The sequence below is a fragment of the Anarhichas minor genome, unplaced genomic scaffold (assembly GCF_050575085.1).
Source record: "Anarhichas minor isolate MPS153535 unplaced genomic scaffold, ASM5057508v1 ptg000014l, whole genome shotgun sequence".
NCBI classification, from domain to species: domain Eukaryota; kingdom Metazoa; phylum Chordata; class Actinopteri; order Perciformes; family Anarhichadidae; genus Anarhichas; species Anarhichas minor.
In genome coordinates this window covers 13,522,425-13,544,317 of record NW_027466460.1, presented here as the reverse complement: position 1 = coordinate 13,544,317, position 21,893 = coordinate 13,522,425, and the positions used below count along the sequence as shown (strand labels likewise).

General features: G+C 40.1%; 3 protein-coding genes and 2 long non-coding RNA genes across 5 annotated transcripts in view; 2 read left to right on the top strand and 3 right to left on the bottom strand.

Moving 5' to 3' along the window:
• Positions 1-5,469, bottom strand: part of LOC142949760 (vascular cell adhesion protein 1-like) — a 13,108-nt gene extending 7,639 nt beyond the window's left edge. The window contains exons 1-4 of the mRNA XM_076091585.1: positions 4,348-5,469; positions 3,472-3,744; positions 3,004-3,342; positions 2,106-2,363 (exon numbers count right to left, since the gene is read on the bottom strand). Coding sequence (XP_075947700.1) covers positions 2,106-2,363; positions 3,004-3,342; positions 3,472-3,744; positions 4,348-4,420 — 943 coding nt within the window. The 5' untranslated portion in view covers positions 4,421-5,469. The remainder of the gene's footprint in view (positions 1-2,105; positions 2,364-3,003; positions 3,343-3,471; positions 3,745-4,347) is intronic.
• On the top strand, positions 2,697-8,333 carry LOC142949768 (uncharacterized). The gene is made up of 2 exons (XR_012954076.1): positions 2,697-5,758; positions 7,031-8,333. It is a non-coding gene; the product is annotated as an uncharacterized LOC142949768 (long non-coding RNA).
• Positions 7,410-13,735, bottom strand: LOC142949763 (vascular cell adhesion protein 1-like). The gene is made up of 5 exons (XM_076091589.1): positions 13,123-13,735; positions 12,247-12,519; positions 11,784-12,119; positions 10,584-10,838; positions 7,410-8,541 (listed from the first exon to the last, which is right to left on the bottom strand). Exons 1-5 carry the CDS (start codon positions 13,193-13,195, stop codon positions 8,147-8,149), a joined length of 1,332 nt encoding a protein of 443 aa, XP_075947704.1. The 5' UTR covers positions 13,196-13,735; the 3' UTR covers positions 7,410-8,146.
• Positions 13,259-17,108, top strand: LOC142949767 (uncharacterized). Its single transcript, XR_012954075.1, has 2 exons — positions 13,259-14,533; positions 15,806-17,108. It is a non-coding gene; the product is annotated as an uncharacterized LOC142949767 (long non-coding RNA).
• LOC142949764 (vascular cell adhesion protein 1-like) lies at positions 16,185-21,893 on the bottom strand. The gene is made up of 5 exons (XM_076091590.1): positions 21,848-21,893; positions 20,894-21,163; positions 20,429-20,764; positions 19,229-19,483; positions 16,185-17,244 (listed from the first exon to the last, which is right to left on the bottom strand). Exons 1-5 carry the CDS (start codon positions 21,876-21,878, stop codon positions 16,922-16,924), a joined length of 1,215 nt encoding a protein of 404 aa, XP_075947705.1. The 5' UTR covers positions 21,879-21,893; the 3' UTR covers positions 16,185-16,921.

Genomic DNA, 21,893 nt, shown 5'->3' with positions numbered 1-21,893 from the left:
TCTACTTATTGAATCCTGAAAACGCTGTGAATCATACTAGAAGAGCTGTGAGTGGTTCAACGTTTTAATGAGAGGAAATAAGCTTGGAGAATTGTGTCGTTGCACAATAGTTCTGCTTTGATTGTAAAATATTGACTCAAGAGAGGAGATGCATTCATGTTTTATTCTTTATAACGGTTGATGAACCCAAATATTAACATGTTATAAAAAGGTAAGAAAAACAAATATGGCAATGACTTAATACTTACCGACGGTGTTCTCTTCTCCTTTTTGAACATTGGTTATAGGATCACGGCAGGATTATTTTAGAATTATTGGTCCCTCCAATTATTTTGTATTTGTTCTTATTTATTTAGTTCACTGTAAAAAAAGAAATGTTTTTTTTTTTTTAAATGTTCTTTCCCAATCTGAAATTCTAAATGATGTTTCTAAGACTTCTCCATACTGCCAGGACAATGATAATAAAAAAGACTAGAGAGTATCAAACCTCATTCTGAGTACTAATTAAAATACTTCTGTTACATCGAGTATCGAAAAGTGTCGTTGTTATTGAATGCTTTGACAGATTTTTTGAAGCTTGTTTGCTCATTCTTTGGTCAGATATTTACTGATTTAAATAAGGAAACTCGTCTCACTTCAAACTATATTTCGGTAACGTAAAGCTCGCAGTTTGGGGAAAAGGGTTAAAACATGTTTGAAACTTTAAGTCAAATTTAAGTACAGCAACTCTGCTATTATTGCTACTTGTTAGAAGCAGCCATAAATCACTCATTATGTGTGAGTTTTTAATTCTACAGTGTAAACTGGGTCCTAAAGACCTGAAGTTCCCATAAAAAAACACAAAGGACATGTCCTTAGTGTCCTCAGCGGTAGTCACAGCCCTGCCTCTGATTAGACAAAGGTAGACGGATCATTTAAAAACAAATCTGATCACTTCATAGACTACAGTCTTCCATCATCTAGTGGTTAAACATCAGTATTACATTGTGAAAAGTGGAGCTTTGCACCACAACAGGCTGCCTTCTCACAGTCTATTTTGAAAACAGATGTCCACTCTCTCATTTTGAACTATCAAAATAATCCGAGCAGTAGAAATACCCCCTTAAAAATAATTATACTACAATCTGGAGCCTTAAAAAAATATGAGGAAAAAAAAGAGGGACAGAGTACATTAATATCAAGTCAGCAAGAAAATAATCTTGAAAACAATATTAGTGTTTCAGTGATTCACTTTACAGTATTGATTGATCTGAGGGGCAGGCGTGACAAAACGTTTGAACTCACCTTGGACATCCTCGTTAAACGACACAGTCCCTTACTGGTAACCACTTTCTTGCAGACAGTAGATGATTAAATATAAAGCTGGAGCCCAGGGACAGCTAGCATAGCTTAGCATAAAGACTGGAAACAGGTGGAAACAGCTAGTGGCTCCTTCCAAAGAGAATCCCTTTGGTTTGATCAGTTTGAGTTTATTTTATTGAATTTACTGGATGACGTCAAAGTTAGCAATATTCAAATCCTACACACAGTGGCTTTCATTGAATAGAACATCAACTGAATATTACAGCATTACACAAACAAAAATACATCTATGGCAACAATAAAACACTTATTTATGAATGACTTTGTCCACCACTTACATCCAGACTGAAAACCCCAACGACTACGGATTGCCATTAAATTAGGCACAGACATTCATGACCCCAAGAAGATGAATCTTGTCATCTCATCTATTTGGCTTATGATCAAATAGCTGCAAAACGAATGACATTTGCATCTCCCATTCGATTGTGTTTGTAGCAATAGTATCCAACTAGGCCCAAGATGACGATCACAACACCAACTATCAAGCCTATTATGATTCCCGTGTAGTTTGTTGCAGAAGGTTCTGTGAGGGGTGAAGAAAAAAAGGAGCAGAGAATACTCCACGTCAGATCAACACCAAATACCAAAAGAGTGACAATGAACTTCCTTCCTTCCTTGGGTCACATGTGTGAGAATCACTTCTCGTCTGCTGTGAGAAAGCGCCAGCGAAAGCAACACTGTGGCTGCGCTCACTTTACAGTAACAGTCATAACCTCTGAAGAGTGGACAGTAAAACTCACCTTGAACATCCACGTTGAACTCCACAGTGACAGTCCCCACGCTGTTGCTGACAAAACAGATGTACTTCCCCTCATCCGCAAGAGTTGCAGAGTTGATAGTGAGAATGCTGCTATTGGAGGTCGAAGTGCTTTCTGGCGGCAGCATCCAGGTGTACGAGGGGCTGGGGTTTCCCACAGCCAAGCAGCTCAGTTCCAGAGGGTCCCCTTTTACTACAATGTTTGGACCAAGATGTGGAAACTTCACAACCTGAGGTCCATCTGTGTGTTGATTTAGGAGGAAGAGACAAAGAAAAATACAACATATGTAATTAATGCAAAAAGTGTACATGTACAAACCAGGCGGTAGCCTCCGGTTCTGCAAAGTGCAGTCAATGTGGAAGTGCCTTAAACTTACATTCTCTCTACTGGTCAGCAGGGGGCAAACAAGTCAGATTGTATAGAAGAAGTCTATGATAAAATGACTCTACTTCTCGATTTATTACCTCAGTAATCATTGTAAACATGCGTTTAAAATGGACCATAATGCAGGGTATGCTTTAGGGCGGGGCTACCTTGTGATTGCTACCAGAGTCGTATACGTTGTCACTACGTCACTCCTCAGTCTGAATATGGTCACTTCTGTTCACTGGTTGCAACAACAACAACAAAAATGGCGACAGCCAAAATGCCGAACTAGAGCCTTAAAAACCACAGTCCACAAACCAATGGGTGATGTCACGACGACTATGTCGACTTCTCATATACAGTCTATGGTAAAAACTTAAAAATACATAAATAAACAGATGGTGATCTTAGGAATAGTTTGACATGTTTTGGACAGGCACTTATTGATTTTGTTTCAGAGCGTTTTGCTCAATGCTAAAATTGGGGTGTGTTGATGTTCTCTTGTCAGACTCACAGTACACAGTGGTGGTGATGTTTTGTGACGTCATCACTGGAGGGAGCTGTGGTCCATCAGGTCCCAGTTCTAGCTTTGCTTCACACCAGTACTGGACTCCATCGTCCTCTTTACTGAGGGTGATGTTTAAAGAGAAGATGTCAATCACTGGATACATCTGTGGGTAGTTTGGGTAGTTGGACTGTTGTTGACTCAGTACTGTCCGTCCTCTGTAGAAGGTCACAATGAGGTTTTCAACAGGAGCCACGTCCTCTACTGTACACTGCAGAGTGTACTGCTGACCCTCAAACATCGGCCCAGTGGGGTCAACAAAGCTGATGGACACATTACTTGGAGGCTCTGTAGAGACAAACAGAGAGACAGACACACATTCAGAAACAACTGTCGAAATACCCAAGATGTTTTATTACTCATTCAGATTATACATTTTTAATCATATCTTGCAACATTTCTTTTTTTTAAACTTACGGTAGACAGTAACAGGCAGAGTGGTACAACACTGGTAATTCGTCTTGTTATTATAATAATAGCAGATGGGAGATGTGTGCCACTGAGTCAGTCTGTTAACTGTCCATGAAATCGTGGTTCCGTTCTTCGTTTTGTTTCCAACAGGGCTTTCCAATTCATATAAGCTGTTGATGCAATCATGCTTACACACAGAGCAGCTGGCAAAGGTCGGGTCACCGAACCTCACCACCAGTCTGGACGGAGTGAATACTGGTTTATCTGTACATGTTTCCTCTGTAACACAGACAAGGTATAAATCAATAAGGTTAGAGGTTAAGGTTCATACTATGGTCCGTGGTTATTCTCCTCTGATTACAAGAGTTCAAACTGATTCACTGAATGTCACATTTACACTTGTAGAACTGACTGTAGTCTACTAGCAGTGTGTAAGTGAGCCTACTCCAAATTCAAATGAGCTTTTTTGGCATCGCCATATTTATAATGTGTCCACAGTTGTGCCACAGTATGTACGAAGTTCACAATATTAAGTACAATATTCAGAATGTGAGAAAAGAGAGATGACATTTGTACATTGCTACACCACTATATCCACAGAGGCTATAACACATCTAATATTACAATACTACACTTACTACAGAACTACAGTAATTAATGACGAAAGAAAAACAAATACTTAAAAAAAGAAAATATATATATATATGATGAAATTTGAATAGGTGAATCGTGCTGAGAACATTAAACATAACATTTTCAAAAACGAAACACTTAGCTGTGTTTTATCACGATGTAAAACGCCCCATTAACGACTTATGGAGGGAGATAAACCGCTTTCTACAAGAGGAAATATTTAGACCGCAACAGACGCAGAAAACTTACCACAACTGGAGACATGGAAGTCCCGCAGAAAACTCATCATAGAAATTACCAAAAATATGTGACAGAAAGGCATTATTCCCAGTAGGTCTTGCAGGCAAATTAGATGTCCGGTAATAACAAAAAATGCGGTTGTGCCCAAAGCCCAGAGAAGGAGCGAGTGAAATTGAAAGTAAAAACCTGTAAAGATACTGATAAAAAAAAAAGTCCACTCCCTTACTTTTCCTGGAAGAGGCCCAGAACAGTGGGAGACCCTCTTGTCTCATGTAGCCTGCCAGCCTACTGAAGTGTTTCCAGGCACGTTATTATTAAGTAAAAGTAAGTAAAATGTATTTATAAAGCGCTTTTCAAAGACATTAGTCACAAAGTGCTTAACAGGAGTGGAATTACAAGCATAAATAACACAAAGTGACCATATAAGGGCCAAACGTTTCCATTTAAGACGACACAAAAAACAGAAAGAACACAATTAAAACATGGCATAAAAGCAGGCCTAGGACATGAGTTTTAAACAAACACCAGTCTGAACAGGTGTGTCTTGAGCTGATTCTGGAAAGAATTCACGGAATCAGCAAAACGTAAGGGTGCAGGCAGAGAATTCCACATGGGTGCTACTGCCTCAAAAGCTCGGTCACCACGGGTCTTAAGGCGAGTGCGTGGGACAGATAGATAACCTAACACATTTAATCTGAGAGTGCAGGCGGGTGAATATGGGTGAAGTATAGTTCAGTCACATATGATAGTGCTCTGTAAGTGAGGGGGAGAATTATCCCTAGATTACGCAGGTTGAAGTGGGCTGCAAAAGAGAGTGGACCAATACTCTGTTTGATTGTAGGGACAACTTAATCTGGTGCAATAACCAGAACCTCCGTTTTAGTGCCGTTAAGTTGTAAGCAGTTTTCTGCTGTCCAGTCTCTAATAGCATTTACACAGTCCATGAGCCTAGTTACTGTGAAAACCTCACTGGGTTTGAATGAGTTGGATATCATCAGCATATAAATGATAGGCAACATTATGACTTTTTACAATCTGTCCCAAAGGTAACAAATATAGGGAAAATAACAGAGGCCCCAGAACTGAGCCCTGCGGTACGCCACAAGACAGGGGAGAGGTAACAGCCACAACATCACCCACAGAGACATTAAAACTACTGTCAGCGAGGTAAGATGTGAACCAGTCTAACACTATGCCAGATATGCCCACCCAATCACGCAGCCTCTTAATCAAGATGTTATGGTCTACACTAGTGTCGAACGCAGAACTGTGGTCGAGAAGTACCAAAACAGAGCAGTCACCTGTATCAGAAGACATGAGAATATCATTTGAAACCCTCAGGAGAGCGGTTTCAGTAGAGTGTTTTTGACAGAACCCAGACTGGAATTTGTCATACATATTGTGCCTCTCCAGTGCAGCAGTAAGTTCGTTGGCCACCACCTTCTCTAAGATTTTTGAAAGGAAATGCAGTTTTGATATGGGCCTATAGTTCATGGGCAATGCCGGATCTAAGTTTGGTTTCTTTAATACAGGCTGGATAGTGGCATGCTTAAAATAGGAGGGGACAATTCCAGACAATGAGGAATTAACAATAGATGTTACAGCGGGGCCAATAATTGGCAGAACTTTCTGAAATAGAGTGGATGCTATAACATCCAGGGGGCAAGATGATGGCTTTGTTTTCATGATTAAGTCCATCAGGTCTGGAAGGCTGATAGGTTGGAAAGAGTCCAAAACAGTAAGTGAATAAGAGGAGCTACAGGTGGATGAACAAATCCAGGTTGAATACCAGACCAAATAGCTGTTACCTTATCAATAAAATAGGTAAGGAATTTGTTACAATCGTTAACAGAACAGCATGGTAATGTAGAGACAGATGGTGAAACAATTGTATTAATTGTGTCAAACAAAATCTTGGGATTTCTCTTTGAAGAAGAAATGAAGTTGGCAAAATAAGCAGTTCTAGCTTCCTTTACTCCAGCATTAAAAGAAACTCTGAGGTCTTTGAGATAAGTGCGATGCACTTCTAGCCCAGTGGCTTTCCATAGCCGCTCTGTCCTGCGACAGGCTGCGTCTGTCATCCACAGACAAGTGTTGTAGGCAGCCCTAGTCCTTTCCTTTAAAGGTGCCACTTTGTCCATCAATGTGGTGCAATATTCATTAAATTACTGTACTAAAAATTCATTGAGATTTGTGTTAATATCACAGCACAAGTGCATTGAGAACTGATCAGCTGTACTCTGAGTAATAATGCTGGAGGGGAATGTTCGTTTCAGACACAACGGGTCAGCATTTACAGAAAGATCAAAGAAAATACATTTATGATCACTGATCAGTAGGTCCTCACAACGGGTATGATCAATATCAAGACCCAGAGAGAAAACAAGGTCCAAGGTGTGACCACCCCTGTGAGTGGCACCAGAGATATGTTGCGTGAAATTTAAAGATTCAGTAATGTTGAGAAACTCAGTGGCAATACAATCTGTGGCATCATTGATATGCAGATTAAAATCACCAACCATAAGCACTTTATCTATAGCTTGATAATAGAAGTCATAAAGTTTGTGAACTCTGATAAGAACTGACCTGCAGGACCCGGAGGTCGATAAATTAACAGACAGTAAAACGGCTTTAGCCGACCCACTTTAGTCAGCCGTAGTTCAAAAGTAGTATAATGTTCTGTGCTCCCCAGCTGGCAGGAAAACGGATTCTTCCAGACCACGGCGAGACCTCCACCGCGGCCTGTCAAACGCGGAGTCCCAATAATTAGAAATGGATAAGCTAAATTGAAACCAGTCAGCAATCAGGGAGGATTTCTGAAGCAGTTTTTGGGAAATTCCGGTATTGTGAGTAGAGGATGAATGAGTTTCATGACCTTGAGTGAACATAACATGATTCAGCCTGACAGCAGCCAGTCCTCACCCGCTGAACTAAAGTATAAATATAAACACATACTGGTATCTAACCTAACCTGCACACGAGCAGCAGAGCTGCCTTAGTGTCCTCAGCGGTAGTTACAGCCCTGCCTCTGATTACGCAAAGGTAGACGGATCATTTCAAAACAAATCTGATCAGTTTGAGTTTATTTTATTGAATTTACTGGATGACGTCAAAGTTAGCAATATTCAAATCCTACACACAGTGGCTTTCATTGAATAAAACATCAACTGAATATTACAGCATTACACAAAGAAAAACACATCTATGGCAACAATAAAACACTTATTTATGAATGACTTTGTCCACCACTTACATCCAGACTGAAAACCCCAACGACTACGGATTGCCATTCAATTAAGCACAGACATTCATGACCCCAAGAAGATGAATCTTATCATCTCATCTATTTGGCTTATGATCAAATAGCTGCAAAACGAATGACATTTGCATCCCGACATAAAACAATTCTGCCAATTAACAAATGTTATCATTCTAACCTGCTAAGCTAAGATAGTAAACATGCTAAACATTGCTACAACTACACCTCAGCATGTTAGCATTGTCATTGCGAGCATGTTAGCATACTGATGCTAGCCTTTTTAAGGAAAAAAAAGCATTCAAACAGGTCTCACTTGCAACTAATGCCCCTAGTGGTAGAATATCAGTATTACATTATAAAAAGTAATTTCTTACACAACAGACGAGCTTCTCAATGTATTAGAGAACTGATTGTATTGATCAGATGTGAGCGATATAGGACATGAATAAAATACCTTTTATTGTCCATTTTATTGTTTATTCTTTAGTGGCAAAAATGTTCCTTTCTATTGTTTTAGAAACAAACCTCTTTTGTTCTTTGGGAATGAACTCAAACCAGAGCGGAGAATAAAAGCATGAAACACATTATCAACCTGTGAAGCACTAAGCTGCTGGTGCTGCAGTTCACTACGGTTCTTTTCTCTGTGGGTGTTGGTGGCAGTCTGGTTGTTGTGGTGGAGGTTGTAGTTGTGGTGGGTGTGGTTGACGTGGTTGTTGTGGTGGAGGTTGTAGTTGTGGTGGGTGTGGTTGACGTGGTTGCTGTGGTGGAGGTTGTAGTTGTGGTGGGTGTGGTTGACGTGGTTGCTGTGGTGGAGGTTGTAGTTGTGGTGGGTGTGGTTGACGTGGTTGCTGTGGTGGAGGTTGTAGTTGTGGTGGGTGTGGTTGACGTGGTTGTTGTGGTGGGTGTGGTTGTTGGCGGCAGTCTGGTTGAGGTTAACTCCAAACCTACGGACAAATAGACAGTTGACTTGTGATTTTGTGGAATTTAAATGAAGGCCTGACATCAACCGTGTTTCCTTTTTTTGTAAATCTCTTGTATCTTTTTACTGGTCTTACTATGTTTTGTTTCACATACCAGCGATAGTAAAAACCTGAAAAACCAAAACCAACAAAAACCTCTTAATCTCGACGCCCCCAAATTTGGGGGCTCTCGGGCTCAGAACCCCTCAAACTCAAATGCGGAAAATAGCATGATTATTAGCCAGTAGCATGTACGTGGCTACTTTTTTTTTTGGATGAAACAGCAACGTATGGGCAACAACATCATATAAGTCACTTCTTACACACTCCAAACACAACTATAGGCTACTCACATAAGCATAAAAAATCGTGGCATAAAAGCACCAAATCCGGGCCAGAAATCGGCGTTATGAGTACCGCAAATCAATGTTTGTACCCTAATGCTAGCGGCTACCAAGTCATGCAATGCATTTATTAGCATTAGCACACGTGGCCAAACACGTAACTAACTTCTGTTTTCCGATCCTTGTGAACACTGGACAGTTGTGAGTGGTCAAACGTACCTTCGTGCTGCCCTCCGCCGAAAAAAATCGTAGGTATGCGCCCAAGTTTTATGAAAAATATGGATAATAACGTCGCAGAATTCCCGTTTCAAAGCTGTAGTCATTGTTGCCAACTGCATACTGTTGACTTCCGACTTGTTTCCAGAATAAGAGCGGTCAAGCAGGCTTGGGCGAGTGGTCAGACTGCCTGCGACCGGAAATTTACGCCGGGGTACACGCGTCACTTCTGGCAACTTGATTGCTTGAAACATTTGCCGATCACCACCAAACTCGACAGAGGTCTTCCTCAGACTCTGACGCGTCGAAGGAGGGGTTATTTTTTGAAATCGACCGAGGATAGGCTGAGATCCAGCCACATACACACACATGAACTGAGAAAATCCTACAGATGACAGCCAAAACTGGCTCTGATGATGTTATGAATATGAATATGATTCCTATTATCTGTATTTGGATGTATTGAATCATATGAGTGATAAAGAAAGTGAAATATATAGTTATATAGTGTATAAAAGTACAATGTAAGAGCTGCAACAGCTGGTTCGAAAATGATGACCTCGCCTGACCGCTTTGTACTAAAACCTCTTATTCTTAACTTTATTCCACTTTAACCTTTTTTTAATAACTACTGATCAGTTATGCTATGACTTGGGAACGTTTTAGGGAGCTAGCTGCATTATTTCAATAACCTTTTATCAATGAAAGTGCATTTTTTCCAGGCGAAGCTGAATATTTTCAATTTCAGCTGTGTAATGTCTTATTTTACTATATTAACCAGCAACATATACACAATATTACCTATCTAAACTATGTCACAGGTGTTGTGATCTGATTATATCAACAAAAATTATTAAAATCGACCTTGTAGTTACAGAACTATGGTCAGTTTTGTAGGGCTATGCTTTTTCGCTCAGAGACCTCAAAATCGGCTCCGAGATTAAGAGGTTATCAAATCGTAGCCTACTGGAAGTTCAATCATTAAAAAGGACTACAAAATAATCAATAACGTTTATGCTTATTATGTTTTTTAAATTGAATTCCTTTTACCTGAAATCAATTGATAAAATCAATTAAATCCATTTTTGCAGATGGTTAATGATTTATCTGTGTCCCAATTTCCTCACCATTTCTAATTTTCCTCGACAGACACGCTCACCATATTATCACATAACAATGAGGAAAATTAGAGATGTGGTGAACAAAAAGGGAGAAATTGGAGATACATAAAAGCAAACGTGTGGTAAAAAGATACACTATATGTACATACTATAACATCAATACAGCATTCATAATATTACCGAAAATGTGCCTTTTATGTCTAACGTATGAATTATCAAGAATATCCACATTTGCAGATCATGATGATGTTAACCACATCAACTCCAGGCAGACAATTAGCATATAGTTGTCTGCAAAGAGAGTCGAATCAGACGTTTAGGTAAAGAAAGAAAGAACAGAACTCACGGACAACCACGTCAAACTCCGCAGTGACATTCCCAATGCCGTTGCTGACAGAGCATGTGTAGTTCCCCTCATCCGCAAGAGTTGCAGAGTTGATCGTGAGAATGCTGCTATTGGAGGTCGAAGTGCTTTCTGGCAGCAGCGTCCAGGTGTACGAGGGGCTGGGGTTTCCCACAGCCAAGCAGCTCAGTGCCAGAGGGTCCCCTTTTACTACAATGTTTGGACCAAGATGTGGAAACTTCACTAGCTGAGGTCCATCTGTGTGTTGATTTAGGAGGAAGAGACAGAGAAAAATACAACATATGTAATTAATGCAAAAAGTGTACATGTACAAACCAGGCGGTAGCCTCCGGTTCTGCAAAGTGCAGTCAATGTGGAAGTGCCTTAAACTTACATTCTCTCTACTGGTCAGCAGGGGGCAAAAAGGTCAGATCGTATAGAAGAAGTCTATGATAAAATGACTCTACTTCTTGATTTATTACCTCAGTAATCATTGTAAACATGAGTTTATGGTCTCAGTCTCTAGTTTCAAGACTTCTTCAATACAGCATGATGTTCATTTAGTAAATTATGGTCCATTTTGAGTAAAATGGACGATAATGCAGGGTATGCTTTAGGGCGGGGCTACCTAGTGATTGACAGGTTGCTACTAGTGTCGTATACGTTGTCACTCCTCAGTCTGAATATGGTCACTTCTGTTCACTGGTTGCAACAACAACAACAACAACAAAAATGGCGACAGCCAAAATGCCGAACTAGAGCCTTAAAAACCACAGTCCACAAACTAATGGGTGATGTCACGACGACTATGTCGACTTCTCATATACAGTCTATAGTAAAAACTTAAAAATACATAAATAAACAGATGGTGATCTTATGAATAGTTTGACATGTTTTGGACAGGCACTTATTGATTTTGTTTCAGAGCGTTAGTAGAGAGGCAGGCTAGCTGTTTCGCCCTGTTTTCAGTCTTTATGCTAAGCTAAGCTAACCTGCTGCTGACTGTAGCTTGGATACAGAGTGATATCTTCCCATTTAACTATTGGAAAGAAAGCAAATGAGCAAATTTCGTAAAAAGTTAAGCTTTTCCTTTAAATAGACGACCAAAAATGTTAACGTGTTTGTTTTTCACATAATAGTAAGGTTTTGATACATGCTCAATGCTAAAATTGGGGTGTGTTGACGTTCTCTTGTCAGACTCACAGTACACAGTGGTGGTGATGTTTTGTGACGTCACCACTGGAGGGAGCTGTGGTCCATCAGGTCCCAGTTCTAGCTTTGCTTCACACCAGTACTGGACTCCATCGTCCTCTTTACTGAGGGTGATGTTTAAAGAGAAGATGTCAGTCAATGGTTTCTTCTCTGTGTCGTTGATGTTGGACTGTTGTTGACTCAGTACTCTCCGTCCTCTGTAGAAGGTCACAGTGAGGTTTCCAACAGGAGCCACGTCCTCTACTGTACACTGCAGAGTGTTCTGCTGACCCTCAAACATCGGCCCAGTGGGGTCAACAAAGCTGATGGACACATTACTTGGAGGCTCTGTAGAGACAAACAGAGAGACAGACACACATTCAGAAACAACTGTCGAAATACCCAAGATGTTTTATTACTCATTCAGATTATACATTTTTAATCATATCTTGCAACATTTCTTTTTTTAACTTACGGTAGACAGTAACAGGCAGAGTGGTACAACACTGGTAATTCGTCTTGTTATTATTATAATAGCAGATGGGAGATGCGCGCCACTCAGTCAGTCTGTCAACTATCCATGAAATCGTGGTTCCGTTCTTCGTTTTCTTTCCAACAGGGTTTTCCAAATTATATAAGTTGTTGATGCAATCATGCTGACACACAGAGCAGCTGGCAAAGGTCGGGTCACCGAACCTCACCACCAGTCTGGACGGAGTGAATACTGGTTTATCTGTACATGTTTCCTCTGTAACACAGACAAGGTATAAATCAATAAGGTTAGAGGTTAAGGTTCATACTATGGTCCGTGGTTATTCTCCTCTGATTACAAGAGTTCAAACTGATTCACTGAATGTCACATTTACACTTGTAGAACTGACTGTAGTCTACTAGCAGTGTGTAAGTGAGCCTACTCCAAATTCAAATGAGCTTTTTTGGCATCGCCATATTTATAATGTGTCCACAGTTGTGCCACAGTATGTACGAAGTTCACAATATTAAGTACAATATTCAGAATGTGAGAAAAGAGAGATGACATTTGTACATTGCTACACCACTATATCCACAGAGGCTATAACACATCTAATATTACAATACTACACTTACTACAGAACTACAGTAATTAATGACGAAAGAAAAACAAATACTTAAAAAAAGAAAATATATATATATATGATGAAATTTGAATAGGTGAATCGTGCTGAGAACATTAAACATAACATTTTCAAAAACGAAACACTTAGCTGTGTTTTATCACGATGTAAAACGCCCCATTAACGACTTATGGAGGGAGATAAACCGCTTTCTACAAGAGGAAATATTTAGACCGCAACAGACGCAGAAAACTTACCACAACTGGAGACATGGAAGTCCCGCAGAAAACTCATCATAGAAATTACCAAAAATATGTGACAGAAAGGCATTATTCCCAGTAGGTCTTGCAGGCAAATTAGATGTCCGGTAATAACAACAAATGCGGTTGTGCCCAAAGCCCAGAGAAGGAGCGAGTGAAATTGAAAGTAAAAACCTGTAAAGATACTGATAAAAAAAAAAGTCCACTCCCTTACTTTTCCTGGAAGAGGCCCAGAACAGTGGGAGACCCTCTTGTCTCATGTAGCCTGCCAGCCTACTGAAGTGTTTCCAGGCACGTTATTATTAAGTAAAAGTAAGTAAAATGTATTTATAAAGCGCTTTTCAAAGACATTAGTCACAAAGTGCTTAACAGGAGTGGAATTACAAGCATAAATAACACAAAGTGACCATATAAGGGCCAAACGTTTCCATTTAAGACGACACAAAAAACAGAAAGAACACAATTAAAACATGGCATAAAAGCAGGCCTAGGACATGAGTTTTAAACAAACACCAGTCTGAACAGGTGTGTCTTGAGCTGATTCTGGAAAGAATTCACGGAATCAGCAAAACGTAAGGGTGCAGGCAGAGAATTCCACATGGGTGCTACTGCCTCAAAAGCTCGGTCACCACGGGTCTTAAGGCGAGTGCGTGGGACAGATAGATAACCTAACACATTTAATCTGAGAGTGCAGGCGGGTGAATATGGGTGAAGTATAGTTCAGTCACATATGATAGTGCTCTGTAAGTGAGGGGGAGAATTATCCCTAGATTACGCAGGTTGAAGTGGGCTGCAAAAGAGAGTGGACCAATACTCTGTTTGATTGTAGGGACAACTTAATCTGGTGCAATAACCAGAACCTCCGTTTTAGTGCCGTTAAGTTGTAAGCAGTTTTCTGCTGTCCAGTCTCTAATAGCATTTACACAGTCCATGAGCCTAGTTACTGTGAAAACCTCACTGGGTTTGAATGAGTTGGATATCATCAGCATATAAATGATAGGCAACATTATGACTTTTTACAATCTGTCCCAAAGGTAACAAATATAGGGAAAATAACAGAGGCCCCAGAACTGAGCCCTGCGGTACGCCACAAGACAGGGGAGAGGTAACAGCCACAACATCACCCACAGAGACATTAAAACTACTGTCAGCGAGGTAAGATGTGAACCAGTCTAACACTATGCCAGATATGCCCACCCAATCACGCAGCCTCTTAATCAAGATGTTATGGTCTACACTAGTGTCGAACGCAGAACTGTGGTCGAGAAGTACCAAAACAGAGCAGTCACCTGTATCAGAAGACATGAGAATATCATTTGAAACCCTCAGGAGAGCGGTTTCAGTAGAGTGTTTTTGACAGAACCCAGACTGGAATTTGTCATACATATTGTGCCTCTCCAGTGCAGCAGTAAGTTTGTTGGCCACCACCTTCTCTAAGATTTTTGAAAGGAAATGCAGTTTTGATATGGGCCTATAGTTCATGGGCAATGCCGGATCTAAGTTTGGTTTCTTTAATACAGGCTGGATAGTGGCATGCTTAAAATAGGAGGGGACAATTCCAGACAATGAGGAATTAACAATAGATGTTACAGCGGGGCCAATAATTGGCAGAACTTTCTGAAATAGAGTGGATGCTATAACATCCAGGGGGCAAGATGATGGCTTTGTTTTCATGATTAAGTCCATCAGGTCTGGAAGGCTGATAGGTTGGAAAGAGTCCAAAACAGTAAGTGAATAAGAGGAGCTACAGGTGGATGAACAAATCCAGGTTGAATACCAGACCAAATAGCTGTTACCTTATCAATAAAATAGGTAAGGAATTTGTTACAATCGTTAACAGAACAGCATGGTAATGTAGAGACAGATGGTGAAACAATTGTATTAATTGTGTCAAACAAAATCTTGGGATTTCTCTTTGAAGAAGAAATGAAGTTGGCAAAATAAGCAGTTCTAGCTTCCTTTACTCCAGCATTAAAAGAAACTCTGAGGTCTTTGAGATAAGTGCGATGCACTTCTAGCCCAGTGGCTTTCCATAGCCGCTCTGTCCTGCGACAGGCTGCGTCTGTCATCCACAGACAAGTGTTGTAGGCAGCCCTAGTCCTTTCCTTTAAAGGTGCCACTTTGTCCATCAATGTGGTGCAATATTCATTAAATTACTGTACTAAAAATTCATTGAGATTTGTGTTAATATCACAGCACAAGTGCATTGAGAACTGATCAGCTGTACTCTGAGTAATAATGCTGGAGGGGAATGTTCGTTTCAGACACAACGGGTCAGCATTTACAGAAAGATCAAAGAAAATACATTTATGATCACTGATCAGTAGGTCCTCACAACGGGTATGATCAATATCAAGACCCAGAGAGAAAACAAGGTCCAAGGTGTGACCACCCCTGTGAGTGGCACCAGAGATATGTTGCGTGAAATTTAAAGATTCAGTAATGTTGAGAAACTCAGTGGCAATACAATCTGTGGCATCATTGATATGCAGATTAAAATCACCAACCATAAGCACTTTATCTATAGCTTGATAATAGAAGTCATAAAGTTTGTGAACTCTGATAAGAACTGACCTGCAGGACCCGGAGGTCGATAAATTAACAGACAGTAAAACGGCTTTAGCCGACCCACTTTAGTCAGCCGTAGTTCAAAAGTAGTATAATGTTCTGTGCTCCCCAGCTGGCAGGAAAACGGATTCTTCCAGACCACGGCGAGACCTCCACCGCGGCCTGTCAAACGCGGAGTCCCAATAATTAGAAATGGATAAGCTAAATTGAAACCAGTCAGCAATCAGGGAGGATTTCTGAAGCAGTTTTTGGGAAATTCCGGTATTGTGAGTAGAGGATGAATGAGTTTCATGACCTTGAGTGAACATAACATGATTCAGCCTGACAGCAGCCAGTCCTCACCCGCTGAACTAAAGTATAAATATAAACACATACTGGTATCTAACCTAACCTGCACACGAGCAGCAGAGCTGCCTTAGTGTCCTCAGCGGTAGTTACAGCCCTGCCTCTGATTACGCAAAGGTAGACGGATCATTTCAAAACAAATCTGATCAGTTTGAGTTTATTTTATTGAATTTACTGGATGACGTCAAAGTTAGCAATATTCAAATCCTACACACAGTGGCTTTCATTGAATAAAACATCAACTGAATATTACAGCATTACACAAAGAAAAACACATCTATGGCAACAATAAAACACTTATTTATGAATGACTTTGTCCACCACTTACATCCAGACTGAAAACCCCAACGACTACGGATTGCCATTCAATTAAGCACAGACATTCATGACCCCAAGAAGATGAATCTTATCATCTCATCTATTTGGCTTATGATCAAATAGCTGCAAAACGAATGACATTTGCATCCCGACATAAAACAATTCTGCCAATTAACAAATGTTATCATTCTAACCTGCTAAGCTAAGATAGTAAACATGCTAAACATTGCTACAACTACACCTCAGCATGTTAGCATTGTCATTGCGAGCATGTTAGCATACTGATGCTAGCCTTTTTAAGGAAAAAAAAGCATTCAAACAGGTCTCACTTGCAACTAATGCCCCTAGTGGTAGAATATCAGTATTACATTATAAAAAGTAATTTCTTACACAACAGACGAGCTTCTCAATGTATTAGAGAACTGATTGTATTGATCAGATGTGAGCGATATAGGACATGAATAAAATACCTTTTATTGTCCATTTTATTGTTTATTCTTTAGTGGCAAAAATGTTCCTTTCTATTGTTTTAGAAACAAACCTCTTTTGTTCTTTGGGAATGAACTCAAACCAGAGCGGAGAATAAAAGCATGAAACACATTATCAACCTGTGAAGCACTAAGCTGCTGGTGCTGCAGTTCACTATGGTTCTTTTCTCTGTGGGTGTTGGTGGCAGTCTGGTTGTTGTGGTGGAGGTTGTAGTTGTGGTGGGTGTGGTTGACGTGGTTGTTGTGGTGGAGGTTGTAGTTGTGGTGGGTGTGGTTGACGTGGTTGCTGTGGTGGAGGTTGTAGTTGTGGTGGGTGTGGTTGACGTGGTTGCTGTGGTGGAGGTTGTAGTTGTGGTGGGTGTGGTTGTTGGCGGCAGTCTGGTTGAGGTTAACTCCAAACCTACGGACAAATAGACAGTTGACTTGTGATTTTGTGGAATTTAAATGAAGGACTGACATCAACCGTGTTTCCTTTTTTTGTAAATCTCTTGTATCTTTTTACTGTTCTTACTATGTTTTGTTTCACATACCAGCGATAGTAAAAACCTGAAAAACCAAAACCAACAAAAGGTCTTATTCTCTCCGCCCCCAAATTTGGGGGCTCTCGGGCTCAGAACCCCTCAAACTCAAATGCGGAAAATAGCATGATTATTAGCCAGTAGCATGTACGTGGCTACTTTTTTTTTTGGATGAAACAGCAACGTATGGGCAACATAAGCATAAAAAATCGTGCCATAAAAGCACCAAATCCGGGCCAGAAATCGGCGTTATGAGTACCGCAAATCAATGTTTGTACCCTCATGCTAACGGCTACCAAGTCATGCAATGCATTTAATAGCATTAGCACACGTGGCCGAACACGTAACTAACTTCTGTTTTCCGATCTGTATAAACACTAAACAGTTGTGAGTGATCAAACGTACCTTCGTGCTGCACTCCGCCGAAAGAAATCGTAGGTATGCGCCCAAGTTTTATGAAAAATATGGATAATAACGTCGCAGAATTCCCGTTTCAAAGCTGTAGTCATTGTTGCCAACTGCATACTGTTGACTTCCGACTTGTTTCCAGAATAAGAGCGGTCAAGCAGGCTTGGGCGAGTGGTCAGACTGCCTGCGACCGGAAATTTACGCCGGGGTACACGCGTCACTTCTGGCAACTTGATTGCTTGAAACATTTGCCGATCACCACCAAACTCGACAGAGGTCTTCCTCAGACTCTGACGCATCGAAGGAGGGGTTTTTTGAAATCGACCGAGGATAGGCTGAGATCCAGCCACATACACACACATGAACTGAGAAAATCCTACAGATGACAGCCAAAACTGGCTCTGATGATGTTATGAATATGAATATGATTCCTATTATCTGTATTTGGATGTATTGAATCATATGAGTGATAAAGAAAGTGAAATATATAGTTATATAGTGTATAAAAGTACAATGTAAGAGCTGCAACAGCTGGTTCGAAAATGATGACCTCGCCTGACCGCTTTGTACTAAAACCTCTTATTCTTAACTTTATTCCACTTTAACCTTTTTTTAATAACTACTGATCAGTTATGCTATGACTTGGGAACGTTTTAGGGAGCTAGCTGCATTATTTCAATAACCTTTTATCAATGAAAGTGCATTTTTTCCAGGCGAAGCTGAATATTTTCAATTTCAGCTGTGTAATGTCTTATTTTACTATATTAACCAGCAACATATACACAATATTACCTATCTAAACTATGTCACAGGTGTTGTGATCTGATTATATCAACAAAAATTATTAAAATCGACCTTGTAGTTACAGAACTATGGTCAGTTTTGTAGGGCTATGCTTTTTCGCTCAGAGACCTCAAAATCGGCTCCGAGATTAAGAGGTTATCAAATCGTAGCCTACTGGAAGTTCAATCATTAAAAAGGACTACAAAATAATCAATAACGTTTATGCTTATTATGTTTTTTAAATTGAATTCCTTTTACCTGAAATCAATTGATAAAATCAATTAAATCCATTTTTGCAGATGGTTAATGATTTATCTGTGTCCCAATTTCCTCACCATTTCTAATTTTCCTCGACAGACACGCTCACCATATTATCACATAACAATGAGGAAAATTAGAGATGTGGTGAACAAAAAGGGAGAAATTGGAGATACATAAAAGCAAACGTATGGTAAAAAGATACACTATATGTACATACTATAACATCAATACAGCATTCATAATATTACCGAAAATGTGCCTTTTATGTCTAACGTATGAATTATCAAGAATATCCACATTTGCAGATCATGATGATGTTAACCACATCAACTCCAGGCAGACAATTAGCATATAGTTGTCTGCAAAGAGAGTCGAATCAGACGTTTAGGTAAAGAAAGAAAGAACAGAACTCACGGACAACCACGTCAAACTCCGCAGTGACATTCCCAATGCCGTTGCTGACAGAGCATGTGTAGTTCCCCTCATCCGCAAGAGTTGCAGAGTTGATAGTGAGAATGCTGCTATTGGAGGTCGAAGTGCTTTCTGGCGGCAGCGTCCAGGTGTACGAGGGGCTGGGGTTTCCCACAGCCAAGCAGCTCAGTGCCAGAGGGTCCCCTTTTACTACAATGTTTGGACCAAGATGTGGAAACTTCACTAGCTGAGGTCCATCTGTGTGTTGATTTAGGAGGAAGAGACAGAGAAAAATACAACATATGTAATTAATGCAAAAAGTGTACATGTACAAACCAGGCGGTAGCCTCCGGTTCTGCAAAGTGCAGTCAATGTGGAAGTGCCTTAAACTTACATTCTCTCTACTGGTCAGCAGGGGGCAAAAAGGTCAGATCGTATAGAAGAAGTCTATGATAAAATGACTCTACTTCTTGATTTATTACCTCAGTAAACATTGTAAACATGAGTTTATGGTCTCAGTCTCTAGTTTCAAGACTTCTTCAATACAGCATGATGTTCATTTAGTAAATTATGGTCCATTTTGAGTAAAATGGACGATAATGCAGGGTATGCTTTAGGGCGGGGCTACCTAGTGATTGACAGGTTGCTACTAGTGTCGTATACGTTGTCACTCCTCAGTCTGAATATGGTCACTTCTGTTCACTGGTTGCAACAACAACAACAACAACAAAAATGGCGACAGCCAAAATGCCGAACTAGAGCCTTAAAAACCACAGTCCACAAACTAATGGGTGATGTCACGACGACTATGTCGACTTCTCATATACAGTCTATAGTAAAAACTTAAAAATACATAAATAAACAGATGGTGATCTTATGATTAGTTTGACATGTTTTGGACAGGCACTTATTGATTTTGTTTCAGAGCGTTAGTAGAGAGGCAGGCTAGCTGTTTCGCCCTGTTTTCAGTCTTTATGCTAAGCTAAGCTAACCTGCTGCTGACTGTAGCTTGGATACAGAGTGATATCTTCCCATTTAACTATTGGAAAGAAAGCAAATGAGCAAATTTCGTAAAAAGTTAAGCTTTTCCTTTAAATAGACGACCAAAAATGTTAACGTGTTTGTTTTTCACATGATAGTAAGGTTTTGATACATGCTCAATGCTAAAATTGGGGTGTGTTGACGTTCTCTTGTCAGACTCACAGTACACAGTGGTGGTGATGTTTTGTGACGTCACCACTGGAGGGAGCTGTGGTCCATCAGGTCCCAGTTCTAGCTTTGCTTCACACCAGTACTGGACTCCATCGTCCTCTTTACTGAGGGTGATGTTTAAAGAGAAGATGTCAGTCAATGGTTTCTTCTCTGTGTCGCTGATGTTGGACTGTTGTTGACTCAGTACTGTCCGTCCTCTGTAGAAGGTCACAGTGAGGTTTTCAACAGGAGCCACGTCCTCTACTGTACACTGCAGAGTGTTCTGCTGACCCTCAAACATCGGCCCAGTGGGGTCAACAAAGCTGATGGACACATTACTTGGAGGCTCTGTAGAGACAAACAGAGAGACAGACACACATTCAGAAACAACTGTCGAAATACCCAAGATGTTTTATTACTCATTTAGATTATAATTCTTTTAATCATATCTTGCAACATATCTTTTTTTTAACTTACGGTAGACAGTAACAGGCAGAATGGTACAACACTGGTAATTCGTCTTGTTATTATAAAAGCAGATGGGAGATGCGCGCCACTCAGTCAGTCTGTTAACTGTCCATGAAATCGTGGTTCCGTTCTTCATTTTGTTTCCAACAGAGATTTCCAATTTATATAAGTTGTTGATGCAATCATGCTGACACACAGAGCAGCTGGCAAAGGTCGGGTCACCGAACCTCACCACCAGTCTGGACGGAGTGAATACTGGTTTATCTGCACAGCTTTCCTCTGTAACACAGACAAGGTGGTGGTTTTAAACAGCTTCATGTGAAATTAACATTCAGATACACTTTTAAAGCATTTTCCATGCAAAAAGTAAACTTTCATACACTAATATTAGATGATGCAGTTATGTTTTAGCCTATATGCCTTTATTTATTCAAGGTATTTATATAAAATGTACAATGAGCGATAACATTTTAAAAATAATTGAGAATTCTCGAGGCACGAGAATAAATAAACACAAGGACTAAAACAATAGTATGAAACCAGTGATTAAGACTTAAAGGCAACAGATGACGAAGCACCTTAAATTCAGACTAAAAAGACATGTCAGCTTTCTTTTAATAATGTTCACAGGGTAGATGGATCCCCTCAGATTCTAAGGCAGACACTTCCAGAGAATAGGGCCACAACTAATTAATAACAATACAAAATGATGAATGTCCAAAGGAATCATAAGTCAAATGTGATTTAATAATAAAGGCACTGGACAGAAATCATAAAATATTAGAAAACACTAGAAAATACTTTCATATTCAAGTACGTCCTGAAAGGTAAAGGTGTTTCTGAGTGTGCATCACCAAAATTCAACAGCAAAAGTATTTCTTTTTTAAACAACCAGTACAGATCATCATAGGAAATCACAATCTAGTTTATAAAGAGAAACCAGATGGAAAACTCTTCACTCACCACAACTGGACACACTGCGCAGGAAACTCATCGAAGAAACAACCAA